Genomic DNA, 13,766 nt, shown 5'->3' with positions numbered 1-13,766 from the left:
CAACAATATATCGCTTTAATCTAACCCAAAATCATTCGACTAGTCAAAACTTCATATTTATGACCCACTTCCTTCGCTTTTTGTTTGTCAGGATTATGATTTGCGATACTTCAGGTTCACGTGTTCATAAGTTTGTTTTTAAATCTCATAGATGTTTAGATTTTCAACTACAAACTCTGTTTTGATTGGCCACTCTACCTCCATGGGCGTGGCCAGGATTTTTCATAGGGGGGGTCACACTGTGTCAAACAGAGGGTACTCGCGTTTTCGCAACCTGAATATTGTAGGTTGTTTGAGTAAAAAACGGCCTACAAAGGGGGGATCACGGGCACCCCAGGACCCCCCCCCCCCCACTAGCTACGCCCTAGACCTCACTGTGTAAATGGTTCGCCCTGAAGTCAAAATAGATACGTTTCGTTTCTGAGCGAAACAAAAGCAAGAAACAGAATAGTTATCAACAATTAATACAGCGAGAAAGAAGTCTTTCCTGTGACCGAAAGGAAGTCGTCTTGTTTGCCAACTGACTCATCATATGTTTTTTTACCCTCGGATTTTAGGGTAGCTTGGTAATATAGCTGGTATAGTGTGTAACTCCGAACATTCACCCTCCCAACCATGTTATACCGATGCGAACAGACCACATGCAACACCGGGAACTCCATGCCCTTCGTTTTTGCGGAAAACGTGTGGGTTATTTTATGTCCTACAAGGTTATTCATAAATATTAAAGAGTTGGGAGACGGGGCCAACGGTTAATTGTCCTTATCCGGGAAGACTAGAGAGTCTAACCATTTGCAGGCAGCACTTTTAGGACCCCGGGTGTTGGTCCGCCGTTTGCAAGACGGAAAAAGTGTTTCTATTTCGGGTTTCTCTTTGAACATATTTCTACTGGAACTAAAGGCAAGGAGGCTTGAAAACGTGCCTAAACAGTTTTTGTCTACATGTCAGGCCACTGTCTTGTGTATTTATTAATATCGCGTGGAAAAACGAATCAAGGGAAAACTGTTAAGAGTCCGTACTTTTTTTGGCATGGTTTTTTTGCTACGCAGGCTACTTTCCACTGCCAATCAGTGCCATTTTGAAAATCTGGCGTGCTTTGTTTGTTTTTCAGACAGCTGTACCATTTTGCTTCTCACTGAAATCCGTCCCCACACTTAACCAATACTGGAAGGAAAACATTTCTGTGCCTCCCACACTGTACAAAACAAACACTTCTATTGATGGAAGGCTGCATTCCCTGATAAAGCAAAGGTATTAAATATCTTCACTTTTTTTTTTTGGGGGGGGGGGGGTGTGGGGGGAGAGGAAGGCTACATGTGCAACGTTGACCGGTATTGGTTATCTGCTTGACTTGGAATGAAACGATTTCTTAGAATCTGCACCATCAGACTTGTGAGGAGAACTATTAAATAGATAAGGAGCTTCTTTGAACAGTGTTTTGGAACTCGATATCAGGCGAGTCGATGAAGACAATTTCCGCACGATCTTGAGTGCTTTTTGGGTATTGGAAGGTGAGTGGGACAAAGAAAAACCTCTCCTAGTAGAGTGGGTGGTAAGCAGACGAATGGCCTCGAGCTCATAATGTAAGCAAGACGTGATAACTGTTGGCTAGATTTGGCAATCATGATTAGCTCCACTCCAGTGAAGTCTGTCGTGTATGATTGTGCAAATCTCGTGATGTGAACAGTGACTTTGTTTTGTTTTTTTCATACCAGGCTTGTCAGTCAAGGAGACAGGCAATCAAGGCTGGAGCAGCGATGGGCACAATTCAAAACTGAACTGAAAAACATCCAGACAAGCAAGACTAGAAGAAACCATTCAATATGGCTTACATCCAAGGCTGTGAATTAATAGTTCTTTTCTAAACAACACTCACAGGCACAAAGGCAGCTGCAGAGCCATTGTGTCATGCCTATCCCCCGTCAAAATTTCGTTTCAACCAGAAGAAAAAGTTGAACAGTTCTGTTGCAAAGTTATACCGACATTGACGGTTGCAAGGCCTTGTTTTTCGCAGATCATTTTCGGCAGCCGAGAGATTCAGTTCATTGCTTATCAATGACTGGTAGTGAGGCGCCATTAGGGGGGTCTTAGTATCCCGTATCCCGTTAATTCCTGTGGTTTGTATCCCTATAATGCCGGTTACTCTTGAGACGTCATTGTGCACCTGGAGGGAGGGGGAGGGCGAGGGCTTTTCTCAAACACGTTCTTTGGAGAGACCGATATTGTGAATATTTGACGGAAAAATACAAATTAATCGCATTTGTGAGTATCGTTTTATCTATTTTCGCCCTCCGTATTGACCAACGAATCTACTTTTGATGCTCAGTATCCCGGAATCTCTTCCATAAATATCCTGTATCCGGTTAAATCCCCCCCCCCCCCCCCAAAAAAAAAAATAAATAAATAAATAAAAAAATATATATATAATAGTAATAAGGCTGCCAACACTGTTAAAATAGTGCTCAATACACATAAGTGTAGAGCTAAATCGTAGAAAGGTGAGGCTAATGAACCAACACATGACTGTCTGATGAGTGCGTAAGCACGAAACTCGGAGTAACAGTGAATCATGTGTTGGTTTCATTAGCCTCACCTTTATATATATATATATATATATATATATATATATATATATATTTAACAAATAGATTCCATGCTGCCGTGCGTCTGTTCAGTAATAGATCACAGATGACGTCAAAATGTGGTGAGAACAAAAAAGTGGCACACGAGGCGATAGCCGAATTTGTCACTGATGTTCTTACCACATTTTGACGTCTTCTGTGATCTATTACTGAACAGACCCACGGCAGCATGGAATCTATTTGTTTTATATAATAAAGAATTAAACTTTATTCGCATAAAAGCTGATGGTGACGTCAATCGTGCGTCTGTCCTCTAATAGATCATAGGCAAGAACCAATCAAAATCCGTGAATAACTTGGGTTATATAAATATATATATATCACGTACCCCGATAACCCCTAATAGGGTTTCGGTAATGAAGCACTGCTCGACCATATGCCTTGGACATTGAATATTAAAAAAAACTTATTTGAATTTTGTGGTCAGTGTGTCCGCATTCACGAACGCATGTACATTTTCCTGCTCACCGTGATAACCCGGCTACTTGTACATAACGTGTAAGAATAATACATAACCTGTCACTTACAGAATCAGTCGGCCTTTTCTAAACAAAAATCAGTATTTACACGGAAAATAAGAGGCAGGAGGGGCCTCGACGCAGTCTTCTTTCTTCCTCACGCTAGTTTCTCCCTTCGTTCTAAATGGTTTTCTCCCCGTCCCGACAGGCTAAGAGTGTGGAAAGGACTAATACACAATGCTCTGCAAAACACGATTCGTAATCATAAAATAAAACAAACTTTATGGTGTCAGTCATTTCCGAAATAGTCCAGAGTATTTAACTGGGTTATTGTTAAGATTACTTTTAACTCTTTGCAGGTATATCTGTAACAAAATGCAATCCTCTGTAAGTGATATTGTTATTTCCAAATCGTGAATGCATCGATCCGAAGCTGAAGGGCGAACACCCTTTTCAGGTATCATGCAGATAGGCATACTGGTAAAAGTCATCACGCAAATAGGTATAACGCGAATAGACATTACGCAAAAAGGTATAGCGCGAATAGGCATAACGCGAAAAGGTAGCACACAAATAGACATCACGCGACATGATCAGCGGTCGAAGGACGTGGGCATGGGCCGAAGTCGAACCATGAGCGTTCGTTAAAATAACGTATCTTTTGAGAGATGGTGTTCGAGCGCGCGATACCTTCTTCGTCCACTCATAATGCCTTGGCTCAATATTTGAGGAGAATTCTTACTGAAGTGAACTAGTATGCCAGGAAAAAAATGGTTTCGAAAGTGATTGTTTCTTTTCGATTTGAACAATTAATCGACGTCCTTTTAAGAGCTGAAACTATTTGCCTTCAGAGTGCACAGCTCCAGTCTTCGAAGAATGACAGAAAACTTCTACAACGAAGTCAATGCTGCGCGGGTACCTGGTGTTTTTTGTGCGTTTTTTATATCTGTGAAGAAGAATCTGCACGATTTGCAGCCACGTTCAATTCAAAATGGTGCTATCTGAAGCAGCGACACGAGTTTCTGCAGGCGCTACCAGGAGTTTCTGCAGGCGCGATCACATACCCATCCCCCTCTTCCATCTCTTTGCGTTTTGCCTTTTTGCGCTATTCCTATTTGTATTATACTTTTTTACCTTATGTCCACTTGCGTTATTCCTTTTCGCGTTATTCTTATTTCCGTTATGCCTGTTTGCGTTTTGCCTTTTCGCGTTATGCCTAACCAGTATACCTTTTTGCATTTTGACTATCTGCATGATACGTGAAACGAGTGTTCGCCCTTCAGCTTCGGATCGATGCATTCACGATTTGGAAATAACTATAATATCAATTACAGAGGATTGCATTTTGTCATAGATATACCTCCATATAACTCCTCAAAAACTGCAAGTTGGAATCCCATGGAGAAATGTTGAGCATAAAGAAGACAAAAAAAGACAATAAAAAAACACAACTGTAATAGGAAACAGACTTTCATTGACAATTTATTAAGACGTTAAAGTAGTAAGATGAGAACAGAGAATTGTGACCATGCAAATAACAACTAGTTCAAAAGATTATGTACAAGCAAACGGAAAAAACTACAGGCTAGAGACAAAACTGTTTTGAACTATTATTTACTTTTAAAGGGCACAGCCATGCTTAAGGGGAAGCCCTCCCCCGGATTTTAAAGTCTGTGTTCATGATATCTTTACGTGTCGATGGAGATCACAAAGAAGCCTTTCAACAAAAACCAACTAAACACTGCAAAGCTAAAATTCTTAATTAAAAATAAGTTATAAATTTTGCCTACACAAAGAAATAAAAATACGTAAAATTCAACTGCGACATGCATGTGAAAAATAGGTCAAACAGAGTCAAATGCAATCACTGATTGTTTTACAATATTTCGACTTTCGTGATAAGAGTTGTAGCTGAGAATCATCTCAGTTAAGAGCGGTGAATAGGGTTGACAAAATAAAGACGTTTTGCTCGTGTTTCCAATCAGAAATATTTGATTAAGTTTATAATGAAAAGACAAGTCTTTGTGGTAAATTTCCTACAAAGTGAATTACAGAATTCAACATTTTCAAATAATCCACTCATTGGTAAAAACTCGTGCATACTCTTTACCCAGTTTTACTTTTATTGGAAAAACAAATAGAAAGATTGGTGTCCTAATATCTTCTGGTATCTCTCCTTCTTCCTGATCTAAAGAAACAAAACAGGAATGAAGTTAGTGATACAACCAGGTCGTCTTCTTGTATGGTGAATTCTGACTGTAATCATGCAGTGTGCAATGAGGACCACTGCAAATTGAAAGACGAGGAAATAAACTACAGAAACTCATGCATTTACCCGGATGTTCTTTGTGCTCCCTTGACAAATGCCCAATCTACTGCGATCTTTTGTTCAAGCAAGTCTGACCCATTCAAAGCATCCATTGCAGCTTGCGCTTCCTTGTATGTCTCGTACTCCACAAGTGCATAACCCTGCAACAAACACATGTGAAAACTGCCAATTTAAAAAAAAAATCAGGGCCATTTTTTTACATAAGAGATAAACGGCACCTTTAACCCGGCTTTAACCTTTTGACCCCTGGGAGTGAGACTTAACAGATTTTACTCTGTCCAACGCCAGACGATTTTAATTGTCAACTGGGGACGTCATAGGACATTCAAGGTGACAGTGGGTTAATCTGACTTTAAAGCCTTTTTATATTTCACGATTTTCCCCATCAAAAGATTGCATAAGTCCACCTCAGCAACAAAATTTGGCAACCAACGTCATGACAACAAATCTATTGAAAAGCAACTATGGGGAAAAACGAAATTTCAATAATTTTTTTTGGAGATTGGAGAAAAATGTTAGAGTGCTGTTATGTTGCACGATAATCTCAGAGATGTATCCAGGTTTTCAAATTTGGGGATCCATTGCAAAGTTTTGGGGTTCCAGCTAATTAATATGGGTGACTTAAATGAGATTGCCATCAGATGGGACACATTTGCTGAGGGGAAGTTGGACAAGAGAGTTGATTTAGATAAATCCCTCCTATCAGGAATTTATCGTGATAAAAATCCAGGATTTAAACAGATGAAGCCCTAATGAAATTAAAATTAACAAAATACAGATGAATCCCGAACAAATAGTCCTAACTCCAATTCATCAGCCCTGCTGTTTCCTACTGCCTGATATATCCCTTCCCTCCTTCCAGTCAGTTGAATGTTCAACAGGTCTTCACATAAAATCACAGTAATCGAATGCCAAAAGAGAACTCTTTGTTTAAATTGTGAAATTACCTAATATAAAATAACACTAAAAAACCCTACTTATAATTTATTTTATTTTATTTTATTAACTTTGCCAGTCAAGCTGGCAGAGCGCCACAACAGCTTGCGCCAAATACTGTGGCCCCTTTTTTACCCTCCCAACCATGATACACAACAGAAGACAGATCACAGCAACGGGAACTACGTGCCCTACTCTTAGCGACAAGTGTGTGGGTTCTTTTACGTCCCACAGGATTATTAACATTGAAGGGTTGTGAGACGGGACATCCGGCTTATCGTCCTTATCCGAGAAGACTTGAAACCATTTGCAGATGTAGTTACAAAGGCAGCACTTTCTCCTCAGTGAGTGTGAGTGAGTGTGTGTGCACTTTCTCCACAGTGAGACCCTGAGTGTTGGTCCGACCGGAGTTGAACTCACAACCTCCCGCGTGACAGTCCGGTGCTCATTGTATCAGACCTACTCACATTACAGAACATTTTTAAACTATGTTTACTTCAGTTCTCCCACCAGTGGCACAAAAAGCATCTACCCTCCATCTTTGACAACCACTTTTGTTACGCCAGTGAAGTTCACACATATAACACAAGATATGTGTCAAAAGGTAACTTTCATAAAGCATGTTCTATGACTAATATTGGAAAAACAACTTTGTCAGCTTTAGCAGTTGATGATCACCAAAAATTGCAGTAAGATTTCAAAGATCTCAGTAATAATAATAATGAGTCTTAATTCATCAGATAAAAATACATATCAGATGTTATAATAAATTAATAATATCTATAAGCACAAAAATACAAAAACAGAGAAAAGATATGAAAAATTCTAAAAATCTAAAAAAATATAAAATTATATAGCTCAGTTATGCTTAAAAATTAATTAATGTTAGGTCTTAAACTACATGTAGATCTATTCCTAAGGTGTGCAGATTATTCTTTATTCCGAGGGAGTAAACTATTCAAAGGATAGAATTCTACTAATTATAAACACACGCTATTATTGGCTTGATTGAGCTTTGCCTTGATATGCAAAGTCAGTCTCCCTATTTTCCCAAAAAAAAGTCAAACAGTATTTACTATCAAAGCAAATATAGCGTCTAAGCCATTTGAAATCTCTAAATGTTTTCGACTACAGTAAGTAGTAATAAGCAGTAAGTGTTCACCATGTAGTGTGTGTGTGTGTGTCATGTGTAACTAAGTAATACTGAGTAGTGTGTGTCTTGAGTTTGTATGTAGATGTCTACATTTCAAATGTTACTGAACAAGACTAGTGTCTAACTAGAAAACTATATGGTTCACTTAGGGGCTAGGCATTTCCACCTTTGGTACATATACATGTATTAAGTCAGTTTTATAAATGTCAATTAAAACTTTGAATGAACTAAGGGTACATACATTTATATTTCAATATCATGTTTTAAGGAGGTGTGAATCATTTGTTACCAGCATAAAACTGATGAAGCTAATAATAATAATTATTATTATAAATTCAACTCTCTAACTCTTTTGTGACTGGCCGGAAGCCTACAGTGAATTTTCGAAATCAGCGCCTGTGACGTCATAACTGCAGATTATACAGTTATCATGTCAAGGTCACTCAAGGTCACAGGTTATCAGGTCATGTATGAGCACAGTGCATGATTGTGTTGCTTGCCGTCAGTGAAGAAGCAAAAAAAATGACCTCCAGGTTTGTTTTCTTCAGTTATTTATTGCTATTTACTTTCTCATCAAGCTTTTTTTCAATTTTTCACATATTGTCTATTGCTTAAAGTTTTTTGTCAATTGAATTATGTGCCGCTGATTTGTCTATGTTTACTCGTTGATAAATAAATTCCCAGTTCCACTCACTGTCGTGACCATTTTTTTTTGTACAATGCATAATAAAACAATTATTAGATTCGGTTTTTGTGATATCCAGAATAATCAATGCCTCGGTAAGGGTTATCAGCCTCAGCTGATAACCCTTACCTCAACCTTGATTATTCTGGATATCACAAAAACCTCATCCAATAATTGTTAATTATATTAATCTGTAATACATGTACTCTAAGCATGTCCACCATGCTTGACTAGTTTGCATGCATCTGTTTTTGCCTATGGTGCAAAGAAATATCTGTATTGGACTTCTTGAAAAACCTTCCATGAAAAGGTGTTGCCATGTTGCCTGCTCTGTCCTTTAACCTCTTTAAATGACAGTGCTCAAACACACTTTACCAGTCCAAATTTTAATAAAAATATTAATGTTTCATAAAACGTTACCTTTAAGAATCCTGTCCGTCTGTCTAGATTAGCATGAAGGTTTTTTATTTCACCGTATTCAGAAAATGAGTCATGAATGTCATCTTCCTGAGCTTCCTCATGAACATTGGTAATGAACAAGATCCATCCTTCCACAGCTAAAATGAATTAAAACAATCAGATCCAGTTGCTGAGTACTTCATAATAAAAAAAGGCAGGGGTTTTTTAAGGAGTTTAACAGAGAATAGGCTTAACGAATTCAAAGCATTTTTTTTCTTTGATGAAATAATGGTGGTGGAGAGGACATAAAATGAGCCAATTTCTGTAGTCTCAAAACAATAAAGTGAGTAAAGAACATTGACTTTATACAACAGTGCCCAGTTGTTCAAAACCGATTAACATTAATGCACAGTTAAATACAAACCCAGGCTTGAATTTTTCCCTGTCAAAAAAACCATAACCTTGTAATTTTACGCTTAAGGAAAGCAAAAGTCTAGTCAATTTTTGGAGGCTACAAATCTTGTGAAAACTTATTTTGATCAGAAAATGGACTTCAGTTTAAAGTGCCACTATGACCAAAAAAACCATTTTTATATTTCTTTGGATTTCAAAACTATGATAACTAAACAGTAACTGATCAAAGTTTTAAGCCTTGAATTAAAAAAGACACCCATTTATTTTAACTGGAATTTTCCTGTTAATGGTTAGCCATTACTAACTTTAAAATCTTGAGAGAGCTGGATTGAGGAGAAAATGACGTCAAAGACGCACTAGTTTAAGAATGCAATGTGTGTGTATGTGGCTGATTTAATATGCAGCACAGAGTTTCGGGCTCAGACTTTTAAACTCGTGTTTTGCATATATAATAAGCTGCGTTTACACGCTGAAATTTTAAGCTAGTGAGTACTGTAAATGACGTCACTTTTCCCTAGATCCAACCCTCTGAGGTCCAATCAGTCAGTTTGAAACATGAGTAATGGCGGACTGTGAAATCCAAAACTTACACTCAAAGTAAATAGACTTTGGATAAAAATCAAAGCTTAAAATTTTGCCAGTCAAGTGTTGAGCAATCATACTTTCAAAATCTGAAGAAAAAAAAGAAGTAATTTTTTGATCATAGTAGCACTTTTAAGTTTCCCGTAATCCAGGATTACTTTCATCAGGCTTCGACAACTGGGCCCAGGTGATATTTAGTAGTCTAATATAAGATCACACTTAAAACATATGACCCTATGTTAAGACTCCAAGGATTGTCTGGGTTGCAAGAGGTCCAGGTAGATTGCAAAGTATTCCAGATGCAAGAAGACCTGACAAAGTATGATTTCATAAAAGGTAATTTTGCATTTTATCTGCAATAAGTTTTGCAACATTACTGAAACAAATTGCACACAGACATTTCAAAACAATGCCTTGTTCCAGTACGACAGAAGAATTCAAGTGCACTTAAAGTTGCCTTGTAGAAAAATGCCATATCTATAGAAGCTTGTGCCAATAGTTGACTATGAGGATTCACTTGTTTTAAGGATTATACATGTAGGTGATTTTTTTTGTACTCAACAGTGCTGGGAAGAGGTGGTTTCAACTTAATTTAGTGGCTTGTCTCTCTCTAAGGAGTAACGAACTTTGAAATTATCATAATTATATCTAGATGCATTTCTATTGTTCTAAGAGGGCTTTGTTGTATAAAATTACACCTTTTCTTGCTCAAAGTTCTCTCCCATGAAACTGATAATTGCATCATCAGACATGTTTAGGTAAAGCTCTATTGATTTAACTGACAGTGCTAGGTCACTTGCAGAAAGAGTGAATTAATTTGGTCTCAAAACAGAGCCTTGTGTCAATCTTTCTGCAACTGTGAAGTATAGCTGTATTGTCAGTTATAAAGGTAGTTCCTTAACCATCTTAAATTTGCTCTGGAGATTCCAGAATTTGCAATTGTGGTTGCTCTTGGCTGCAAATTCATTCATCCCTGAAAAGGTTCCTTTCAAAATGTGATATCAGACAAAATATTGGCTTCATGGATAACAACCCACAGGACACATGTATGTATGTATGTACATCTCCCATTCATGAAATAGTTCAGTCTAAGGAACTGATTTTTGTGATTTAGGTACCGTATTTACCTGTGTATAAGTCGACCTTTTATGGCCTCAAAAGAAGCTCCAAAAATCGCCCTCGACTTATACACGGGTCAAACATTTTGAGACAAGTTCCAGCTAAGTAATTTATTCAAAATTAACATAATAATGTTAACGTTGTCTTTGCCATAACGAAGGCAGTGGACAAAAGCCGACGTAAAAGACTTCAAAATGAATGACAAAAGACTTCAAAACGAATGTAAGCAATTCCAGTTGAAATGAAAAAGGATTTGTCCAACTCTAAATGTTGAAGATACTCACAAGCACAAATATGAAAAAGACACTGGAAATTTTAGTTTTCCAAAGGCGGAAAGCTCTAAAAGTCATGTTCTGTTTGTTCGAATAAAACACAATCGTTCAACGGCTTAGTAACCTGGCACAATACCTCGTGTTTGCGTGCAAGCATCGTCACTCGTGTTGCGTGAAAATGCTGGTTGGTAATGAATGTTTTTTATTCTTTATACAAACCTGGCAGATTTAAATGCTTTTGCAAACTTCGTATTGTTTGGTTTATGAGTTTTGTTTTGTTTGTCATTTGAGAAATTATAAATCAAGGACCAATAAAACCTTGCACATTTTCGCATCATTCGCAAGTTATTTTCAAAGATTGACTCCTGCTTCTGTGATGTTGCATTGTGCTTATCCTCTAAAGCCCTTTATCCTTGAACAAAGAAACAGGTGAGTTGGAGGTTTACATGTTCGATTTTCTGAGAACTTTTTCAAAACTCAAGGACAAAATGCCCGCATATACAACAGCTGTTGAATAACAAAACTATTAAGCGCTTGAGACCCTGATTTTTTTGTGTATCCACATTTCCTGAAATCGAAGAATACAAGATTAGTGTCCCATGAACATTTAACAAAGAAATTAAGAAATTGCGTTTTTTGCCATCAAAAATGGGGGGTCAACTTATACATGGGATCGACTTATACATGGGTAAATACGGTAATTCCTTAGTATTTCATTGCGCATCCCTACTGCGCACGATTTTCGCGTCATTAGTGAGCGCACATGAGCATGTTCGCGTACAAAACGTAAGAAATTTCCCTCAACCTAAGCCCGATAGCGAAATAAACCCTCCTCTTCTCTCAAACGAGCACGGTGACCCCCGATTTTATTCTTAGGCATTTGCTAAGAACAGTCTAATAAAGAACATATTTGAAGAAGAAAAAAAGTTTGATAGTAGAACATGAATTTTTTGGAAAACAGTTCCGTACTGGGTGTATTTTGGCCAAGGCGAGGACCTCAAGCTAACCACGGAACTGTCCCAAAGAGTGCACTATTCCCACAACCAGGCAATAAACGAAGCAATACTGTTTATGTTAATAAAAGAGGCTTTATTTTCAAAATAAAACTTTGTGTCTTTCAAGTAGCCAAGACTTAATTCTGTATGAAACGATTCGAATTTTTAACGCGCAACCAGTAAAATACACCATTTTAAGAGCTTGCTGACGCGTAAACAAGCACGGTGACCTCATTTTTTTATTGCAATTTTTTAATGTCCATATCATCAATGTTAATTATGCCAAGTTTCCAAAAAAGTTTGATAGTAGGACAATTTCAAGGGAATTACCTTGAGGCAATAGCATTGAATAATAATAGTACTAAGGTTTTCTGGTTAGGGTTAAGGGTTCAAATTCATTCAAGATAGGGGATACTGTCAAAACAGAGGCAAAGCCTAATACTACTACAACTGCTACTACTACTACTACTACTACTACTACTAATAATATAATAATAATATAATAATATTGGGACACTGTAAAATAAGATAAATGTAAATTAAGGCAAATCAAATCAAACACTGGTTTTAGAGCAGAGGGGAAATTTGGAGTACCCGAAAAAGCCTCTTGGAGCAGAGTAGAGAACTAACAAACTCAACCCACATCTGACACAGAGTCTGGGAATTGAACCTGGGCCACATAATACTGTGATTGGTAGAAACCAAGTGCTCTCACCACTGTGCCAGCCCTGCTCCCCAAATAATCCTGGACTTTCTAGGGGAAAATTACCTGACAACATCAGAATATATACATGGTCAAAAACTCACATCGAGCAGGGCCTGTTTGACCTCCTTCATCAGTATCCATTGACTCATACTGTTCTTTTGCATGCGATGAAGAGTCACCTAAACAGATCAACATGACAAACAGTCACCTAAAACTGAGCATCCTTAAATTGACACAGCTATCACAATAGCTAGTTTATGATTCAGTGCTAAAATAAAGTGGAAACGATGGAAATTTTCCTTTCAAGTACTGTAACTTTCTACCAATAAAGTCAAAATAAAAACCAATAACATTTACAAAAGAAAACGTTGATAAACTGCAAAGAACCTAGCTTCACTGGTGCTTGAATTATTACAAACCAAAGCACATTACCTTTAAAACCTCTTCCCTTACGCTTAGTTACAGCTGATTTCAATCTCTGAATTCCCTCTGAAACGAAAAAAAAGATCATGAACCAATGCCGATCGATGCCACGAATCTAGCTGAGCCTGTGGATCAATCAAAGTCTACTTAGTTCATGTTATTTCTAATCTTACCATCGCCTTCGTCTTCAGAAAAGCCACCTTTGTCTTCCACATCAACCTCGAGAACATCCGCCATGATTTTTCAGCGCGTGCTCGAGGGTTCGAATGCGCATGCTTAAGAAGATACGCTTGATCAATTCGCGGGCGCATTCTTCTACCCAGGGGCCTCGCTTTTAGCGAAAGGGGAGGATGAAATGGAGGGCAAAGATCTCATGTATATACCCACAACGAGTCCCCAACTACGTAAGACACGCTAAAATTATTTAATTTCCCCCAATATTCAGTCATCCATAAACATTTACCTTCATCTATATCTATTTACCTCCATTTATAAAAAATTATCATCATCGGCATTAATAATATTCATTAACCCTCATATACCTTCATCTACCTTCAATCACGTTCATTTACCGTCATTTACGTTCATTTACTTGCATCTACCCGCCGTTGTCAATCATGTTCATTTACCTTAATATACCTTCATCTACCGTC

The 13,766-nt window shown here is 37.8% G+C and overlaps 2 protein-coding genes across 2 annotated transcripts in view; one reads left to right on the top strand and one right to left on the bottom strand.

Moving 5' to 3' along the window:
• LOC138038329 (WD repeat-containing protein 93-like) overlaps positions 1-2,258 on the top strand; it is a 16,427-nt gene extending 14,169 nt beyond the window's left edge. Inside the window, exons 13-14 of the mRNA XM_068884134.1 lie at positions 1,112-1,251; positions 1,716-2,258. Of these exons, the coding sequence (XP_068740235.1) occupies positions 1,112-1,251; positions 1,716-1,851 (276 nt within the window). The 3' untranslated portion in view covers positions 1,852-2,258. The remainder of the gene's footprint in view (positions 1-1,111; positions 1,252-1,715) is intronic.
• Positions 2,259-4,557: 2,299 nt separating this feature from the next.
• LOC138038327 (RNA-binding protein 8A-like) lies at positions 4,558-13,387 on the bottom strand. The gene is made up of 6 exons (XM_068884131.1): positions 13,287-13,387; positions 13,123-13,179; positions 12,792-12,869; positions 8,624-8,760; positions 5,436-5,569; positions 4,558-5,288 (listed from the first exon to the last, which is right to left on the bottom strand). Exons 1-6 carry the CDS (start codon positions 13,348-13,350, stop codon positions 5,255-5,257), a joined length of 504 nt encoding a protein of 167 aa, XP_068740232.1. The 5' UTR covers positions 13,351-13,387; the 3' UTR covers positions 4,558-5,254.
• Positions 13,388-13,766: the final 379 nt, after the last annotated feature.

Source organism: Montipora capricornis, chromosome 2 (genome assembly GCF_036669925.1).
Source record: "Montipora capricornis isolate CH-2021 chromosome 2, ASM3666992v2, whole genome shotgun sequence".
NCBI classification, from domain to species: domain Eukaryota; kingdom Metazoa; phylum Cnidaria; class Anthozoa; order Scleractinia; family Acroporidae; genus Montipora; species Montipora capricornis.
Note: the sequence above shows the minus strand (reverse complement) of the source record. Positions and strands in the feature narration are given on the sequence as shown.